The sequence below is a fragment of the Astatotilapia calliptera genome, chromosome 22 (assembly GCF_900246225.1).
Source record: "Astatotilapia calliptera chromosome 22, fAstCal1.2, whole genome shotgun sequence".
NCBI classification, from domain to species: domain Eukaryota; kingdom Metazoa; phylum Chordata; class Actinopteri; order Cichliformes; family Cichlidae; genus Astatotilapia; species Astatotilapia calliptera.
In genome coordinates this window covers 20,676,656-20,697,774 of record NC_039322.1, presented here as the reverse complement: position 1 = coordinate 20,697,774, position 21,119 = coordinate 20,676,656, and the positions used below count along the sequence as shown (strand labels likewise).

The 21,119-nt window shown below is 41.2% G+C and overlaps 1 protein-coding gene across 2 annotated transcripts in view; it reads right to left on the bottom strand.

The window, feature by feature from the left end:
- Window positions 1-5,295: 5,295 nt before the first annotated feature.
- The window catches only part of rims3 (regulating synaptic membrane exocytosis 3), a 46,608-nt gene continuing 30,784 nt past the window's right edge, over window positions 5,296-21,119 (bottom strand). For both annotated transcript variants that reach the window (XM_026157466.1, XM_026157465.1), the window contains exons 3-7: window positions 7,594-7,735; window positions 7,392-7,504; window positions 6,695-6,796; window positions 6,472-6,611; window positions 5,296-6,144 (exon numbers count right to left, since the gene is read on the bottom strand). In XM_026157466.1, coding sequence (XP_026013251.1) covers window positions 5,932-6,144; window positions 6,472-6,611; window positions 6,695-6,796; window positions 7,392-7,504; window positions 7,594-7,735 — 710 coding nt within the window. In that variant the 3' untranslated portion in view covers window positions 5,296-5,931. The remainder of the gene's footprint in view (window positions 6,145-6,471; window positions 6,612-6,694; window positions 6,797-7,391; window positions 7,505-7,593; window positions 7,736-21,119) is intronic.

Genomic DNA, 21,119 nt, shown 5'->3' with positions numbered 1-21,119 from the left:
AGCTCCCTTTGTTTTGTTTTGTTTTTTCCTTCATCTTTGCCATAAACCACATCCTTTCATCAGCCAGGCAGCTACGCTATCCTTCGTTTTGCTTCTTGGTGGAACGTTTAAGGCCTGTTCAGAAAAGACAAACCCTCATTTACCAAAACAGCTATTCCAATTGAACTGGGATGATGAATCCGTAATTTGCAGGGAAAAAGAGGCATCGAGTCTACTACATGTGCTTTGGGAATGTGATTGTGGTCCATTTAAATATCAGTTAAACCATTAGTTTGGGTTGTGTTCTGTGCTTTCCTAGGCTTGATAAGATAAGGTTTGCCTTGATAGCAGGGAGGGGAGCTACTATGGACCTAATACAATCTGACAGACGGCGAAAAAGGACAGAAAGGTTACAAAGCAAAACTTGTGCTGTGATCGCTGACATAGACGTGGATGAAGACAAACGAACTGAGGCCGTCAGGTCAACGGCAATGTCTGTGTTTGTTCTCATGGACAGCTGTAACGCTGGCAAATCAAACACCTGGAATGCATGCGTCTGGAATGCAACGTCGAAGAGAAAATTAAACTTGTTGATCACGAACTCTACTGTCATACAGCAGTAAATCACAATGCACTGCATGCTTTGTTAAATTTATCCCAGCGCTTAAATTTATGGTTACACTTTTATCTTATTTATGGTAGCTCAACTGATACCAGTGTTGTGCCAAAAGCCAGAAAGTGATTTCTGATGTTTCCATGAGTTTCTTTGATGTCTAATATCTTTACTCATATCGGTAAATAGACTGTAGATGTATGAAGGGGTCAAATATGAATAAAGAAATAACTGGTTTTTCATTGCCTTTTGGTCCCTTATAGTGTGTTTCAAGAACTGTGATGTTGTATTTGACGCCCTCTCGGCCAGATCTCTCTTGAAAAAGACATTTTTAATGTCAATGAGACTTTTTACCCGAATATATAAAGGAAATATAACAGTCACTTTGCCAAAAAACCTGATTCAAGCTTCTACCTTGTGAAGGGGAACTTCTTTCTGGCTCAAAATGACTTGATATCATTCATGAGAAATAAGTCCGATATATTTTTCACACAAATTAGGCCAATCACTTTTTGGGCGAATACCGGAAATCACTTTCTGGCGCCACATGCTCAGCTCTGGGGTCACGAGAGAGAGAGAGAGAGAGAGAGAGAGAGAGAGAGAGAGAGAGAAGCCGTGGGCGAAGGCGCCCACGACAGCAAATGCTACAGCCAATGTTTATTGCCAGAAGAAAAACATCATAAAATGTAAGGCTTGGCTCATGCTACTGCAAGATAACAGTGTTTTTAATCATAAAAGTTCTTTTGCATCTCTCTGGATGCTGTTCTGGGTCTGATCGCCCCCACCGCTGTCGCTTGTTGGTCTCATCGTGATCAAACCATCATTAAAGGTTAAATACAAGGTCAGAAATGCAAATATCAGAGTAACCATGCGGCAAATATTTCCTAGATCAAAATACAAATATAATAATTCCATCAGCTTGATAGACAAAGGGTTGGTGGCGGGGGGAGGGCAAACCCTTCTGCTCAAAACCCATCTTGGCGATTGAAATAAATAAAATAACCGCATCTCGCCAGACGGAATTCATGCTTGTTTACAAACACAGAGCTGTTCCTTTAAAACACAAATCATAAGACATACAGTATTACAGTACAGGAAAAGTAGGGGCCGCCTGATTGGGTGCAGGCGGGGTCCCCGGAAAGTCTCCAGAAGAGACAGTATAGCAAACAAGATGACGAAAAAGAGTTACACTCCTCCTCGGTGTTAGGGTTTAGAAATACATTCATAAAACTATACATATACACATAGAGAACTTCGGTACAATATCTCAAGCAAAATACATTTGTTCAAAACTTTCAGCTGTGTGCTACAAGAGTGAAGCAACGTCTCCTACGCAAAGTAAGGCCATTGTAAACTGAACAAGCCCTCGTTTTTTTGCAAAAAAAGCTAAAAGGCGGGTTTTGCCCACGCTGTCCTCCTTCTCTGAATAATACCTCTGTCCTTAGAAAAATAAAATACATATAATACTATATTTCGATATAGTGCACAAACTATGACTCAGGTATGTGTTATTAAGATGCGTTACACACAATACATTTTTTGGGTTAAAAAGATGCTTTTTTTATAGCAAGTTTGTGGGGTTTTACATTCTGAGCATTGGCAGCCTCTCCATTCAAATGTCACCTGAGCCGTGTCGACTTCATGCATCTGGACACCTTCACGTTGACAAAAAGAAAACGAAAACAGTCTATGCGTCACTCAGCTCCACAAAAGCACGAAGACTGGCAACCTGCTTGATCTCCGTCCCGTCATCCCTGCTGCTAATGAGGCTTCGACCCCCTTTTTTTGTTAATTGTGTGTCCAAATAAATCAAATGACCTTGTGTGAGACAATGCACAATGATCAGGTGACACTACAGTTTATATATAATATTTTTTTTTCTTTAAATGTAAGGTAAAGAGAAAGTTCAAAGTTAATGTTGGCGTTCATATCTGAAAACTCTGATCCACTCACACCTTGCTGCCCTGTCGCTCATTATGCATCACACTAACACACTAAATGCATCTCTCTAAAAGACATACACCCGCACTACACTTTAAACAAAGGCAATATTTAAAACTTATCCTCTAGGTTGCAAGAATCAAAGGATTTGGGCAAGTTTTGGCTAATCCTGCCTTTCTTATAAGATATATAATACATTTCTTTGCATCTATTCAATCATTAGAATGGGTAATGCTTTGAGGATGATTGATATATAGCAAAGGGACACACATACACACGCAGTCTCATAAAAGCTCCACACATTTTCAACAGTATTTTGATAGTTTACCAAGGAGTGGAACAATCAGCAGGGAAGTTACACAGATCTATAAATTTCATTATCTTGTTTTTTGAGGATTCTTATTCCTTTTTTTTCCATATTTGTATAACATGCCAGCTGTCCCAAGAAAACAAATCAATACATGAAATTACTTCCTAGGCGGGACCATACAAGTACAGATCCAGCAAGGAATAGCTCCGAACCATAAAACAAATGACAACACCTCTTTAACAAAGAAAACATTTTGTATACATATGATAGGAGGATTAAAAATAAACATCATAAATCATCCTCCCAAAAATTCAAGAATGCCAGATATCCCTTTAGTTTATCCAAAGTTCAAAAAGCATTGAAACGTGAATTGTGTTGTTCTGAGGTGCTGCGAGACTAAAAAAAACCTCGCATTTTCCCTTTTTTTTTGCAGAAAGATGAGGAGAGAGGAACAAATGAGGTGGTGATAAAAGCAAATTCAGAGCTCATAAACACGCAGAAGCTTTTAAGAGAGGAACTCGAGACTGTGTCTTTGCACCTCTTCAAAATATGAGCTCTGTTAGCGCCTTTGCCCGTGTTCATGTATGAGAAATATATACAAGGATTGATGTTGGTCAGAAAAAAATAAAATAAACCCTCCCCCCCCAGACATCTGCACCTTAAATAAACCAGTAAGAAAGCAGTAGCTTAATTTGGATGCTAGTCCCTCTGCTGCCAGTGAAGACTCCATTATCATCACACCTTTAACTGTTTTGTTGATTTTTTCTGCAAACACCCATATAGTTAGTGCAAAGCGGACTCAGAGGAAATGTAAATGGGAAAAGGTGGCTGAACAAGGTTAAAAGCCTTCAAGAAGTCTAAATCCGGCAGCAGAAGTCACCTGGATCAGCTGTTCTAGTGCACTCGACTTACATTTCCATGCTGCAATTCAAAACAATTGCGCAGCGCAGTGTGACCAAATAAAAATGCAAACGAAAATAAAAAGAAGAAGCAGTCAACCGCTGCGTGCTCCGCGTGAATATTTTACAGTAAAGTGCTATTTAAAGAAAACGCAAACACGCCGCCTGACGGGAAATATAAAACGAGAGTGCTGGAAATGTGTCACTGCCACGTTTGCACCTGAAACAAGTAAAACCACCATATGGCAGGTACGCTAGTAAATGTAGTGCTGACATAATAGTCGGCTATCGCAAAGAAATTCAATTCACACTGACACATTTAAAAGAGGTTTAGTTAGCGTCAAAGGGAAAGTTAGGAGGGTTAAAGGTTTCACAAGCTGTGCGCATGTTAATGTTTCCGGTGTTGTCCCAAAAAGTCATTCCCGTTGTTCTTGTGTGTTTTTTATGTATAATCTCTTTGCTTATATTGGTAAACAGACTACAGAGTCTATTGGATTTCTGAAGGGCTTATATACAAAATGAAGAAACTACCTGTTTTGAAAGCTTCTTATCATGATTGTGTATTATTTGCACCTACATTATAATCAATCCAGTCTCTTCTGGCTTTTCTAAAACATTTATGCTATATTTGTTGCAATTTCTGTTGCCCTCTTGGCTGGATTTCTATTACAATAAGACATTTATAATGTAAATGACACTTCTTAGCTAGATAAATAAAGGATTTATAAGAGTCACTTTGCCAAAAACTGAATGTATCTTGTGACAGGAATGTTGTTTGTGGCTCAAAAGGACTTGATATCATTCATGAGAAACAGGTTTGACATATGTTTCACAGATTATAGGCCATTTACAACAGTTTATTTTTTGGCACAACACCGGCTACATTTGATCGGAAAAGGAGAGGTGCAGAGGCACGCCGGCCATCTCCCCACATCCCTCATCAAGTAGGACGGGGAAAAAAATGGGGAACTCAACTGGAAGCTGGAACAAGTCCAGGTGCTGGTAGAGGCCCTTTCCCCAGAATACGCGAGGACGGGCTACAAAGCGGTCACATTTCTCCGAACGCCTAAGGTGAAGGCAGGGATCATAAATGTGTTTGTCCGCTGGCTGGCTTATTTTGTTCTCGTCTTCTGCAGATAGCGATGACAGCCAACCCCTTCGCTCCGCCATCACCACAGCCCTATCCTTCTCCCCAACTCAGTGCGGTGTGCTCCCTTCTCGGCACAAAATAAAGCAGCACTACACTGCTGTCACATTGGTCAAAGCAAGCTAAATGAAAAAGGTTTAAGCACTTTAAAATGTCTCGCAAGCAAACATGCAGAATGCAGCCGACACATATATATAAACACAAGTAAGTTTTTAACTATATATCTATTTTGATATATATATATCTATATATAAACTCTGCCCTGTGAAAATTATAGAATAGCAGTGTTGCTACCTCACATAATAGCCATTATGTGAATATCCGAGCCTGTTATCCAGGTATGTGTATGTGTTTGGCCTCCCGTGCCCAGCTTGTGTGCGTGTGCGTGCGCGTGCGTGTGTGTGTATCGTCATTTTTTTTTTTTTTTTGTATTACATCTAAGTCATTGACTCTGCTACATATCCATATTTTATATTGTATACTAGTTCACCTACTACTTATAATAGTAATATTAACAACAATAACAATTGCTTTGGTTTAAAAAATAAAGTTTTTTTTTCTTAGTTTGGCATAGAGAGTTTAGAAACTGGCATCAGGATGTGCCCCCGGGATGAGCTGTGCCACGGAAAATCTTGGACTGCAGAACACCCGGTGAATCCTGGTTTTCGTGGTATGAGATGTTGGAAACAGGTGGGTGGAAAAATGCTACATGTTCAGGTAAATTACGCCTTCTCCTGTTTTGGATCTGCTAATCGTTTTGCCAGTAAACACTGAGCGGTGGGTGAGAGTGTGAACGGACAGTCGAGAGGATATTCCAGTAAAGACTATGGCAGCATGTTGAGAGTGCATGTGTGTCAGTGTGGCTGGGATCAGGTATTTGTGTGTATGTCAAGTGTGTCTTCCTGCACGGATGCATCGCTTTGTGTATGTATGCCTACCTGGCTTTGCACTTACATAGTCGTCGTGTATATACAGTACGTGCGCCTGTGTGTGCGTGACTCTGCCTTGCGCGCGCGTGTGTGTGTGTATGTATTCTGGGTGTCTAGGTGCATGAAGGGCTGGTGGCGCTCTCCAGGGAGGACTGAGAGAGGCGTCGGGTGAGGGGTCCGATGCTGGGGTCTGCCAGGGAGGAGGTAGGGAACAGCTTATACCAGCCGCTGACTGTGGCAGACAGGTCCAAGTCCTCCAGGAGGATTTGGGCCATTCCCATGAAGCACTTGTGGTCCATACGCCCATAATCCCCCCACACTATTACCTGGAGAAGAAATGACAGCAATTTTTTTTTTTTACTGCTTTCCAGTGCTGTGGAGACTTCTCAGCTACTGGAAGACCCCAAATCTATTTTTCATACAACAAATTTACTAACTCAATAATTATAAGTCCTATGAAGTTTTTGATTGGTGCATAAGAACTTTCAGTATCACCCAGTTTAAACCTGTGAGACCAGCAAAGACAGCGTAAAATCAATTATTTGGGGTGTTCGGGATCAAAAGAAAAATGCGTGAGACGTTTCATTTTTGGGTGATGAAGCTTAAAATGTTTGGCGGAAAATTGTAAAGGCTAGAAAAAGAGGATTACTTACCTGTAGGACTTTGCCCTGAGGACTCTCATCGAACAACAAAGCCTGCTGGTAGGTGGGGTCCAGAGTCTTCTTCACTACTTTGGTTTTCTTCTTAGCCAAGCACACGCCGTTCTCCAGAAGATACACCTTCACATAGGTTGCTGCAGAGGAAAAAAGAAAAAGTGAGCCTCATGCATGTGCTGCTAAGCCCACAGAATTGTAGCTTTCATCAAGAAGTGAGTACCTGGTATGTTCTTGGAGCCTGGTTTGGGGGTCAACCCTCTGGCCTGGTTGACCTCCACCTCTAGCTGCCCTCCTCTGTCTACCATGCCTACATTTACATCCCCTATAGATCAAAACAAACCAAAACTCAATATAACACCATAATAAAAAATTATTTTTTTTTAAAAAACCCTGAAGTTTCAATGCAGCTGAGATCTCTGTGGTACTCAGCTAACAATCAAACGAGAGCCTGGACTGCAGCTGCAACAGACAATGTTCAGCAGCAGAGGGCCACATAGTGCTACAACGCCATCTTCACCACCAGATATAAAGGAGCACACTGCTCTGGGTAGTTATTTTTTCAAAACCAGTAACCTTTGCATGAAAGATTTATAGCTCACGCAGGAATAACTTCATTCCTGCTGAGCGAATACACGATTACTGGGCAGTATTTCACGATGCTGTTGTGCATTTAAGTGGATGCATGCTGCAAAAAGTTTTAAACAGAAACCGGAGGTTCTGATTGATGATGTATTAACTGAATGATCTGACTGTGCTGGTGTGCGATATATTGTCCTGCTTATATGCCTCACATTTCAATCAAACGCTATCAAGTAGAAACAATTGATGACTTCTACTAGTTTTGTATGATAAAAACAGATGAGAATGGAGTGGACTGCACGGGACTAGATGGTGATGCTGGCCGACTTCACGCTTACCCATTGGGGGTGTGGCTAATGTTTGCCGGCCTACAATCTGAGCGGGGCCTAGTCCGTCCAGGAAGTCACTGAACTGGCTCTCAGGGCCCAGGCGTGTGGTAGGGAAGACAAACCTGCAAGAGGAGAAACAGACTCATGCTGGATGAACAGGTATTGTGTATATGGACGAGCGAACGGATACACTGTTGGACGGGACACGCACGTTCCATCGGAGCTGTTTGAGTTAGTGCTGCCGTCGGTTGAGTCCTTGCTGCCCTGCCGTGTCACTCGGTTTCTCATCTCGACGGCGATTCCGGTCTCCGTGCTTCGCCGGATGGTGCTGCGGAGCTTCTTTGTCCCGCCATCTGAAAGCAGAACACAGAGGTCATGTTCCCTTCTTTAAGTACCTTTATTTCAACAGGCTAATCCACTAAGTATAATAATCCAAGGATTATTAGAGCTGCCTGTTAAGGGCGCCAGGGGTTAACGGTGAAATTATGTGACCCTTATGAGAATTTAAGATACTTCGTAAAGCCAAGCAAAGTTTACACACATACACACTCAGTTGCACAAATTGCCTAAAAATGTCTGATGTTTCTCTTTAGTTATTTGTGAGTGTGTTTCTGTGTAAAATGTTTGCTTTTTCAAAGCTACCTACCACAAATAATCAAGAATTCAAGTTTGCCTAGAAAGCTCAGATTCCTGCACTCTTTATTATGAAGCGAGGCCACTCTAGCGAGAAGGCAATATCCACTGGGGTGTCCCTGCGCTACTGAAAAACAGCTCCACATCACAGGTATAACTACAGTCCATTTTAAATGCACAAAGCCCATTTTGCAATGGCTGTTGCAACTAGGGAGCAATAAGCCTTTAGCAGGACCTCCTGAGCCTCGGCTTGTAAGGCAGAAACACAAATTGGCAGCATGGGGAAGAGTAGTGGGTGGCAGGGCAAGGGGAGAGGTGAGAGGCTGAGCTCAGAAAGATGAGGAGATGAGAGGAGGAGAGGGGAGGGTTATCAAGGCTTTGCAAGTCCTGCTGACGTTAGGAGAATGAGAGCAAGCCAGAGAGTGCTAACCCCAGAAGAAGCTTTCAGGACATCATCCCCTGTAATGACACACTGTATCTCCGTGTGACTCGGCATGCTGAAATAGCAGCAGCAGGGCACAGATGAAGTGATTTGGGTTCAGGATATGAAGTGTAAGGTTGTGCAGCTCTTTCCTTCACTTTTACCACTCCACACCTCGGCCTCGATGTCATTCTTGTAGCATTAGCCATAGAGTTTTAGGTCAGTTTTATCAAAGAGTTGGCATTTGCCAACTCTTTGATAAGAGATCGATGTTCACAACTGTAAATTCACACCTTTACACGGGTATGCAGTAGGGGTGCAACGATATTCGTATCGATATTGAACCGTTCGATACAGTGCTTTCGGTTCGGTACGCATATGTATCGAACAATACAACATTTGTAATTTATTTTATCAATTTTCCTTCTGACGATGCTGTCTGTGTTGAGCGCTCAGTGAATCTGTGTTCGACTACTCCGCCTAGGCTGCACTGTCCAGCGCAGATCCACTGAGCGCTCAACACAGACAGTATAGTCAGAAGGAAGAGCGCAGGGCACCTCCCCCACCCTCATTCAGATCTGGCGTTTGGAATTATTTTGGTTTTCATGTGACGTATGACCCTGAAGGTAAGCGAGTCATGGACTAAAGTAAAACAGTATGTTGGATGTGCCATGCAATGCTCAATTACATTGGTGTGAACTAGTGTGCTAGCGCAGTTAGCTCGTTAACGTGTTGGCCGTCTAGCCCCATGCACAGAGCGATCGGCGGTAGCTCGTTAACGGAGATTTGCCGTGTTGTGGCGTTAAGGTCATTTCAACGAGATTAACCTGAAAGCACTAGCGGGAACACAACGAATATGACTGCACATTTACGCCGACATCATCCTAGTGCAAAGACAAGTGGAAGCAGACAAAAAAAAGCAAGCATGCTACTAACTTTAGCCGAGTCATTTAGACAGCTGTTAGCACATGATTCTCCTTATGCTGCTGAGAATATAGCCCAGAAGAAGCGGATAGTATAGCTTTTATTTTGGAAAGAGCCATTTCTCTGTAATAAACTCTCTTTTCCAAAGATGAGTGATTCCTCAATCAGATACAGGGCTTGCAATATCGCTAGCCCGACGTCCCGGAGCTAGCGATTTTTTCAGTCGGGCTACCAAAATCTATCTCTGCCCTGCCCGTCGGGCTATTGTAGGAAAAATATATGTCAATGCTTTTGCATTCTTTCAGAAATGTAGCTGGGTAATTATGTCATTGGCATCGGTGAGCCACTGTCATATGTGACATATTGAAGTCGCGTTTGAATTTGCGCTCGTTTTTTTGCTTTCACTTTGCAATCGTGCGAACTGTGTATAGAGAGCGACAGCACTGATCTGTGAGTGATGATAATTTGTGCACCAATTCCTCTGACATCGTCTTATTAATCGTTAGCTTACTATGCAAACATGACAAGTGAAATCTCCCGCAGCAAGCTTAAACATGTGAGAGGTTGATCGCGCAGAGAATCGCTGAGCTTATGTGAGTGAGTGTGTAAAAGCATTTCAGTTCTGCTGAGCCAAATAAGACAGGTCAGGGTGAAGAAGTGACAGCCAAAGAAAAGCTTACCACAAAACGGAGAAGTTATGACAAATCAGACTATAAGGCAAAAAGAAAGTGCAGCTTTATGGTTTCATGGACAAAAGAATTTCTGTGGCTGCGATATGACGAGCTAAATAACCAGGGCTGCACATAAGTGGTCCGCAGGTGCGCATTCGCTGTCAAAATAAAAAACACGCACAAGGGTTAGGGTTAAATTTAAAAACTGTACTTTTGAGTTAAAATATATATTTATAATTTTAATAAATGACAAATTAAAAATGCATGAACATTTTTTTGTATCGAAAAAATATCGAACCGTGACACCAAAGTATCGAACCGAACCGAACCGTGAATTTTGTGTATCGTTGCACCCCTAGTATGCAGCTTGCGCACTCACACCTCTGTGCAACATGTGCACAAAGTGTCTGCACGTGAACAGCCCGGGCCACACAGTGACAGTTTAGTCACACGGGAGGATGAGAAAGCAGCTGTGAGCTGTCATGTCAGCAAAGCTCACTTTAGAAAAACCTCCACAGTGGCTCTGACTAATTTCTGGGTCAACCCTATGAAAGGAGATTTTCTGGCCAAAAATATTTTTCAAAAACTTTCCAGTGGGGATTAAAAGCTTTCCTCTTCTTTGAGCTTGTTAATTATGAGGCAAATGGCTGCTTATCAAAGCAATAACAAAGAGAAGTAATACATCACAGAGCGCCTTTACGACTACAGCGGTGGTTGCTGTAGAAACATGTACATCTGCCCTGTATAGGAGCCTGGATATATAGCAAAACAGCACAGTGAAGGCACAGCAGACTTAACAAGTGGTTCCTTATCGCTGCCAGTTAAGCGAACACCCAGCCGTCCCACTTCATTAGCCCGAGCATCTCCAGTCTCATTAAGCATCCTTACCATGCCAGGCTCATTACCATGACAACCACAGACACCCTGCATCATCACCATCACTGTGGAGATAAACAGACAGCAAAACAGAGGCCCTTGATGGTAGTTTTGGGTGTTAAAATGATGATAATGACAGACGAGGACAGATCTATGTATCTCTCTATCAATCTGCTAGACCTTCTCTTGCTTTCACCTGAACAAATCTTAAAATGCTACAGGTTACTGAACAGAGCTCTTTTGTTCCAGCTGAAAATAAACTGTTGTGCATCCCATGTTAACAAAAATGCTGTCGATGTCTGCAACAATCTAAAAAGATGCATGTTAGGTTGAAGCGGACTAGTATAAACCTTTACAAAAAAAATGCTGCATCTGTGGGGCTCTAAAGAAGAGAGAGGACGAGTGCTGAGGATAGATGGGTGAAAAGGAAGATGAGAATGATAGGGTCCCATGGGCATTGAAGATGAGGAGAGGGGTGCTGCCTTCTGGTACCTTCTATTTATAATCCTGCAGTAAAGAGTATTTCCAACAGCCTGTGTGTGTATGTGTGCGTATGTGTGTGTGTGCGTGTGTGTGTGTGCACGAGAGAGAGACACCGAGAGAGAAAGGGAAAGGTCTGTATGTGTTGTAGCATGACACCCAGACAAACTCCATGCACTCCTGCTGCCATGACAACCCCCGCCCTCAGATCTGGACCTCAGACAATGCCACCTGAGACAACTAGCGCCATAGCGACAGGCTCATCCGCTATTGCCTTTTATTTTATTTCATTTAAAAAAAAAATAAGAATCGTAACTTGTACAGGAAATACTTGACTGTAACTTCTGCACTAACTTCCTCTCCAAAACTTTGTCCTCGCTCACAACCAAACCGCACAAGTCTGCTGAAGAGTGTGTTTAAATTTTAACACAAGTGCGACGACGCCTCTGTTACGATGAGTAGTTTCATGCACACAAGTGGGAGAACTCCAGTGTTAAACTATCGAGAAGCTATTCATTTAACTCCATTTCCACACTTGTTACTCGTTTGTCTACCGGCCCCTCCCCTCTCGTGAAAATAGCCCCCTACACAGTATGAGGCACTGATCTCTTCCTTCCTATTTAATCCCCTCCTCCTCCTCCTTGTCTGCTCTTTCCCTCCATTCGTTTCCATGGCAATGCCTTCTGCATTGCACCAAGAGCCCCGGCCGGCATGTTCGCTCACAAGCCTTTCCCCCTTACTCATATTGTCCCCTCCACAAGTCCCACTCTTTGAATCGAGCCTCCACTGCTTTTCCACTGTCATATTCTCCTCTTATTGCTCCTCTTTCTCTCCAGCTTTTTGTCTGCTAGTTATCTTATGAACCCCTTCCTAACCAATTCCTTTTCTTCTTTTCTTATTGTATCTGCCTCATCTTATTTCCTGCTTCATAATCATTTTGGATGTATTTTCTCCCAACCTGCTGGTGAATTCAGTCTGTTATACTGTTAACATCAAAACACACAAAGCACACATCCCGGAAGAAGTAATTAGAGGTTGTCTGACATATATGCCATTTGAGCAGCTAAAACAAAAACATTGCATAAGCTGTTGTGCTTTATTGTGCTACAGTAGAGGGTTTTCAGTTTCTGTGTGTTACAAAAACAGTTAAAGTGTCTCCTGTTGGCTTCACTACGATGAGTAATACCCCGCCCCTGTAAACAACCTCATGAATCTCGCGGAAATGCGAAGCACGGGAATAAAAAACACTAAACTTTTTTTCTCAGCTGCTTATGCACATGTTATGTATCATGGTAGAGGAAAAAAATATAAGGGTGTAACACAAAAGTGTTAGGGTGGAAAGAACTAAGGCTACGTTCACACTGCAGCCGCGAAGCGCATCAGAATCCCGATATTTTTTGACCCTATGCGACCCATATCCGATCATGCTATGACCAGTGTGAACGGCGCAAATCCGATATTTTTCAAAATCCGATTCTGGGTCACTTTCGAATGTGAGTACTGAATCCGATACATATCCGATGTTTTAGAAGGGCGACTGCTGTTTGAAACGGTCAGTCGCATTAGAATCCGCCTTTTACGTCACCGGACACAAGACTGGAAGCCATTATCAGCGCCTGAGAAGACATCGCGAACGCCTTGCCTAGCCATCCAGGGGAGATGTCAGTGAAACTGTTGGGAAGGACACGTAAACATATTATTTGATACTGTATCATCTGCAGATTCTGACAGAATCTGCAGCATTATACTTTGAAGCACCGCTCCTCTCTAACCAGCAAAGGATCATTATTAGAGTTATTATACAATTATTATGTAAATAACAAAATAACTTTAAAGCAAAAAATTGGGAAAACGTAAAGTCCCGAAGTCCTTCTATATAACCGGCCAGTCAGTCCAAACATACTGTTTGTTGCTTGGTCTAAACAGAGCGCGTTTGTGTGACATCTCGTTTTGCGCATGCGGGCCGCTTTGGAGGCGTATCCACACTAGATGGCGGCGTTTGCGTGTCGCATTTTCGTTTGTAGTGTGAACGAGGGAGACAAAAAAATCGAATTTTGATCAAACCCAAATCGGAATTGAGCATTAAGACCTGCAGTGTGAACGTAGCCTAATAGGTTCAACACTGAACACTATTAGGAAGGTGAGATTGCTTAAAAATGCCAACAATGCAGAAAAGAGCCACACACTGTGACTGCATGCACACTCACACATGACATATAGCTTCTTTGTGTGTGTGTGTGTGTGTGTGTTGTGGTGTGTGTGTGTGTGTGTGTGTGTGTGTGTGTGTGTGTGTGTGTGTGCTCAGTAGATCATTAAAACTGCTCTGACATTTGGAGAGCACACTGATGAAGCCATTCTCATTATATGCTGTAATATAGAATGCTGTTTTTAGACTCCCGGGTTACGCCGACATGCCTATTGGATGCACCGGTGACGGCAACGATCCACCATGCATAGCAACAGTAACCAAGCATGGGTGTTGGAGATGAAGGATATGTTGTGGTATATTTACTGCCAGACCCCAGCTAAATTTGGACTAAGGGAAGATTCAAAGTGGAAGCTTAAGTAAGACCAAGAGGTTATAGTGTACATATGAATCAGAGATTCAGAGCCATATTTACAGTTTACACAATTCATGTGTCATATGACACATTTGGAGCTATTCCTGTATTATGGAGTTTATTCAAAATGAGTCAAGCCAGTTAACAAACAGCAAATAAAAACTTAGATTAAGTTTAAAGGTTTTGTTGAACACCCCACAATGTAACCCTCTAGTTTTTACAAAATAATCAACAATCACTAGCGACCTCCTTTGCTTTACCTTAGGAAGCTAAAATCCTGAAAATTAAAACTCCTAATTAGCCTGGCATTATTGCACTATTTGTGACCACAGACTGTATATAAAAGATGGAACACTCAAAAAAATCACCCATTGGTTTTTTGACTACTGCTTTAACATCTCGAGTCTGGTGCTTTGGTCATTGCTGTCGTGGTTTAATAATGTCGAGAAGTGACAAGATCTGAATAAAACTGAAAACATTATCAGGTAATGCTGGTTATCTTGATTAGCAATGTGCGTCATATAAACTGATATACCCGCCAATTACTCACAACGCAGAAAAAACACAATGCTAGAATTTCAAGTAACAGAAAAAGATGGATGATTAATACATTAAGTTCACAGCAAAACATATTATTAGTAACATCACTTTTTTAAATAACCCAAAGCAATTTAATTAGTTAAGGTGCAATTTGGTAGACAGCTAGCACCAATTATATTAGCCTCCGTGACACTATTAGCATGCTTCTGATAATGCATCAAGTCCTTACACAACACAAACTTCACAGCAGCCATTTTGATATGAAATAGTAGGTAAACACAGGTTTTTAGCGTATAATTAATTTGTTCTTGTTACAAAGGCAAAGGTTTAATGAGTGTGACAAAAGTATCATTGGATGTGTCTATTATTTTATGTCAAATTGGCTTAAAAAAGCAAACTAGCTAAACCGGTATAATTCAGCCACTGATGAATACATGGTGAAATTAGCTTAAAAGGCCCACACTGTTAAAAAAAAAAAAAAAAAAAAAAAAATAGGACAAACAAGCGTGGCAATCTTTAGAGAATGATTTCTGATCTTTTAGAACCAATTTCAAACGGCTGTTGGAGGATCAGCAGTTTTTACTCCAGTTAGAAAAAAATAGTCTAATAGCAGTTGGTTGACTGGCCAGTTTCACTCTGTGAAATGTAACCAAACCACATCTACACAGACGTAACATTTTTTTAGTGCAGGGCATAGTTGTCTTTTGATAAATGTCTCAAATGTGCATTTGTAGTTTTTGCCAAGAAGTCTGTAGGATAAATACAACTCTCATTTCAATACTAAAGACTGGATTGATTCAGATATGAAGAGATATACAGATATTTGCAAAGCCAGTTATTTCTTTATTTATATAGAACCCCTTCAAATATCTTCTTCACTACAGCCCATTTACCAATATCAGTAGAGATATTAGACATAAAAAAAAACTAAAAGAAACATCAGAAATCACTTTTTGGCAATCCATTGTGTCAGTTGAGCTACCACAAATAAGATAAAAGTGTAACCACATTTTCAAACACTGGGAGCAACTTAACAAATCACGCAGTGCATTGGGGTTTACTGCTGTATGACAGTAGAGCTTGTGACCAACAAATTTAATTTTCTCTTTGATGTTGCATTTCTTTTAGAAAGACGCATGCATTCCAAGTGTTTGTTTTGCCAGCGTTACAGCTGTCCATGAGAACAAACACAGACATTACCGTTGACCTGACGGCCTCAGTTCGTTTGTCTTCATCCACGTCTATGTCAGCGATCACAGCACAGGTTTTGCTTTGTAACCTTTCTGTCCTTTTTTGCCATCTGTCAGATTGTATTAGGGCCATAGTCGCTCCCCTCCCTGCTATCAAGGCAAACCTCATCTTATCAAGCCTAGGAAAGTTTAACTTGGAGCCTCTAAATGAAGATAGCTATGATAACATTTAAATAGTGATAACATGTCATTAAATAGATCATAATCACATTCCCAAAGCACATGACTTAATGCCCCCTTTTTTCCCAATGATGAATTATTCAATCAAGTTGAATTGGAATAGCTGGTCTTGGTAAATGAAGGTTTGTCTTTTCTGAACTGCCCTTAAACATTTCACCGAGGAATAAAAAAGGCAAAGCAACACATAACAATATAACAAGTAAAAAAAAGCATGAAAATCACTACAGCCAAGTTAACTCAAACATGTAAAAAGCAGAAATTTACCGAGCAAGTTGGCTCGGCTGGCTTTTTTGTTTTATTGATTCCAATCAGCCCTCCCAAGAGACCCCGGGCATCTGTCTACAGTCACGAAAAAATAAAGGTCCACCTCTTTCAGTTCTAAGGTTTTAAATATTAGTAAGTACACCCCATGATTCAGTATCTTGTAGAACCAAATTTAGTCATGACTTTATCAATGTTTGACATCATCATGGAGGAAATCTGGGCAGCTCATGGGGCCAAAGAATTGCTTCAGTTCATTTTGCAGGCATTTGTTTATGCACAGTTGTTATCAGTTTGATGTTTGGACTCCGAGTGGACCAGAGCAACATTTTTATTTTCTTCTTTAGAAATTCTGTTGTAAATGGCCTGTATTTATATAGCGCTTTACTAGTCCCTAAGGACCCCAAAGCGCTTTACATATCCAGTCATCCACCCATTCACACACACATTCACACACTGGTGATGGCAAGCTACATTGTTGTTGTAGATTCTTTGCTGTGCTTGGGATCATTGTTCTGTTTTAAAACCCAGAGTTGGGCAACTTTTAGCTGTAAAGTAGATGCCCTCACCTATTTTGTCCCGTGGCTGTAAAATAAGGCCAAATCATCACCCTCCACCAAATGTAACACTGTGCTTTATGACCAATCACCTCCACTTTGGTATCCTTTGAGATCTGCACAGTCTGAGATAGAGCCTTTTGTTCTTTGCAGTTTTTTTCTTTTTTCTTTTTGATCATTGAATATATATTGACATTGGATTGCATTTGCTGAGATGACCACTCCTGGAAATCTTAGTCACAAATATTTGTGACTAAGATTTCCAGGAGTGGAAATCTTAGTGTAGAAAGCTGAAACTCAAACTGTTTGAAAATGGACTTATAACCTTTCCCAGATTGTCTTCCCAAAGATCGTTGATGATATCTTTCCATCTTGGCATTGTGTTAACACACCTGGTTGTTTACTAACCTTCCTGATTTCTATGGAAGCAGTAAGGGTGTACTTAATTTTTTACACAATGTTTTGCATTTTGGTTTGATTTTTGCTAAATAATGTTGTAATCATTTGGTTTTTGCATTCACCTCATTTTAAAACCAGCCAAGGATATGATTTGTATTTATTTTATTTTTTACTGTACAGTGAAAGCAGGACTTGATCAGCCATAATCATGGTTTGTTTCCCCATCTGTATGCTAAGATAAGCTAACTACAAGTATTTCTCACTTTGAACCATTTGTTTAAGGGCATATCAGCTTTTTGACAAACAACAGCCATAGAACGAATATAATGTAGGGGCAACAGTTCAGAAAGTGCATAAAAACTATTTACAGTACAAGTAATTAGGTTAATGATCGTGACTTCTCAAAATTGGTTTATTATGTTGTATTAATGTGCAATCATAAGCTTTGTTTCCTTGTTTTTTCCCCCATTTGCTGTGCTGCATCTGTATTTTTATCCTTCCAAAAGAATCCTTTTCTCTATAATTTAACCATTTATGAAACACTGCCAGCGTTCCACTTTTCCAAGTCAGTTATTTAACTCTAACAGAGCATGCAAAAACAAATAAATGTGGTCGAGGGTTAAGTGTAGCCTAGTCTTACCCCGTCTTTAAAGATAATGCATGGGAATTAAACAAATCGAATTTCCCCTTTGTGTGCACGTGTGTGCACGTGTGTGCACTGTCGCTGTGTGTGAACTGCAATGCAACATTTCAGGCAAAGACCTAAGTTAGGGAGTGGTCAATGTGAAGTAAGTGATTAGCGCTTCTCAGCATCGGGTTGCATGGGAAATTATTTCATGAAATCAAAAAAAACGTTCATGTATGGCAGGATGTCTGTCAGCGAGTTAATATGCCACACAGGCTCTTGTCTAACGGCAATTAATTACGATGAGGAAAAGAGTAATTTAATTTAGATGTAATTTCCTCTTGATTACTTGACTCTGTGGCTGATGACCAAAGGATTAGGGATGGCAGAGCATTTCATTTTTTTTGAGAAAAAGCAGATGAGAAAAAAATAAGACAATATGGGCAAAATATGGCGAAAAAACAAACGAAATCACAAGACCTTCTGCTGCTTGTTAAACTACCACTAACACACAGAGCAAAACATGTAAAGAGCAAAACAAAACTGATCTCAAACCTGCCTTTACATAAATGCTTTGTAAAATTCTACTACTGGGATGGAATATTTAAATTTCCTTCTGATTTAATTTAGCTGTTTTCCAGGTTCCAGCCAGTGTATCTTCAATAAAAGCAGGATTATGAGAGCAATAACTTTTCATGAAGAAAATTTCATTTAGGTCAAGAAAATTCCCCAAACAACCTGATCAGAAGGGGAGCTCTATATCTAGCTTACAGATACTTTGTGCTCCGGTTCAACAGGAGATAACATTTCAGGGTAGAAATTAAATCGCTTGTTGAGCGCTTCCTGCAGTGCAGCAGCAGCAGCGTCTCTGTGCCATGAAACAGAATTAGAAATCAATCTGCCTGTATGTTCCCATTGCTTGAGAAAGAAGCAGAACTGTGTGCTGCTCCTATGCACCAAAAGCTGTTCTCCCCATCCCCATCCAAAACACCACACGGCAGGCAGCAGTAGGCTTGCGTATGCTCTGTGTAAGCGCAGTGTTTACTGTGCTTTTTAATTTTACCTTAGACTTAGATATGTTACATATGAACACGTTGACTCATGCCTCGCTTATTGACATGAGCAGTTTGGGGATATTTATTGAGAAAAGACCACTCTGCTGTCAAGTACAATTACGTGACTTTGATCAAGTGTAGAGGTCTAACATTTTGCAAAATGTGTTTATTAAATACACAGAACAGCAGACAAACAAGATAAAATACTGCTTCAATGCACCGATGTATGCAGAAGAGCGTCTCTGAGTGGACAACACGTTGAACCTTAAAGCAGATAGGCTACAACAGCAGAAGAACACACCAGGTGCTCTTCCTGTCGGCCAAGAAGAAGAAAGTTAGGCTGCAGTTCATACAGGCTCACTAGAACTGGACAAGAAAAGTGTCACACTTTTCCCTGTTTCATTACCACTCACTGGCTAGTTGGCAGTGTTTGGACAAATGTACAAACCAATTTCATCTAGCGACAATCACCCATCTCTGGCAATCACCTGCAAACTGGTCGGGGAACATTTTTCCCTTGCGACCTGTGGCTAGCGGGCGCTTGCTGACTTGTCTTTAAGCCTGTGTGAGTGAGGCATTTGGGGTTGTCAAAAGATTTATAGCCATTTGGACAGTGGGCAAGCCTTTTTGCAAAGTCATAACATAACGGTAACATAGGACACCATATCAGCTAGCATATCAGGCGAGATGAGCTAACCCCCATCCCCACTGAAAATCATTTGAAAATATTGGCAAGTATGCTGCTGTAAACAGTTGCATCTTAAAGACGGTATATCAAATGTCAACGTTGAATCAGATTGCAGGCAGTGTGCTTTGAATCCACATGCTGTTTAGATGTAGTGTTTTACATGCAGAAGCTACACTTCCAAAATTGCAAAGCCACAAAGAAAGAAAGAGTGAAATAGTTCACCAATCTGTCTCGCTAAGAATAGAGCATTGATGGGTTGGTGGGCGAGATTGAGAAAACGTGATAGATGCTGCGTGAAAGTGAGAGCCAAAGAGATTGAGATTAATTGCGGAGAGATAAAGGGGAGGGGAAATTACGATGTCGGCGAGCTTGTGGAAACAAAGGGAGGACAATGAGGAAGTGGAGACATGAGAGGCAGAAAGAGGACAGAAAGTGATCGTCGGTCAGTTTAGCTGTGTGTTTGGCGGCCTCCAGAAGGACCAGTATGGAGGAGAAAGCTTTTAGAGACAGGAGTAAGGTTTCAGTTTCTACAGTATGTGTCAGGAGAGCCAATCACACAATGTCGCTTTCAAAGCAAAAAGACGTGCCAGCGCTTGAAATTACAAAAAAAAGAGCAGTTTCACCTGAAATAGCAGCTTGAAAGACGCAAGGACTTTTTCTTTGATTAGTCATAGTGGATAAGAATAGCAATCAAGTGAGTCATCCACAGAAATAGCTTTCATTATCAAAAGGGCAGCACGTGTGTTACTACAGTTCGGATGCTGCAGAGACTCAGCAACTTTCATTGTTATTATTCTAACAATTCATAGTCTTTGCTCTTGCTCTTTTTGTCCGGGCTTTTCTGAGCTAAAGTGACATTTAAGAATCTCCCTTTGGAGGTGAGTTTTCCCTCAAAGGATCTAAATCACTGTAAGCTTTCCAAGATGCGCCTGCCAAAATTCCTAATGTGTGTTTCCTAGCTTTGACTCAGAAACTGAGCTGGAAGTAGGGCATGAGTCACCACAAAAACACCCTCAGAACTGAAACGCAAGGTCTCTTTAATCTACTATAGTATAGTGTAGAGGACGCGCTTTAACTTGTTGCCTTTAAGTGTGTTGTTGCTGGGCTTATTTCTCCTGTCAAAGCACCCTTTAAAAACAAGAAAACATTATTTACAAGATTGTGAAGAGAGAGAGATCATTTCCTTTCAAAACATTTTCAGTTAAGAGTGAAGAGAGAACCTCAAAAATGAGAGAAAAAGACTTAACTAGATGGAAACGGCTCCTCCGAAAAATGTATCCTTTGCTATCTTCCCTCTGCATCACATCATCCTGTCTAGCCTGAGCTTTTTCAGACTGGGGGAGTACAACCTTCATATTATCAGTATTTAGGAAACTAGGAGAACTGCTACTGGCCGCCTGGCATTGTCCTGCAGATATACCGCTATCAGCTTATATAACGTCTTATCTTCTTTTTTTCTTTCTGAGAACCTGATGCTTGTAGCAATTTTAGAAAAGTTGTCACCAAATCTCTGGCTCCACTGTTTAAAATGCTCTGTGCACTGTCGGCCACACATGTAGCATCACAGCTTAGCAGATGTTGGTGCAGAGTCAAGCAGTCTCTTTGCAATAAATTGC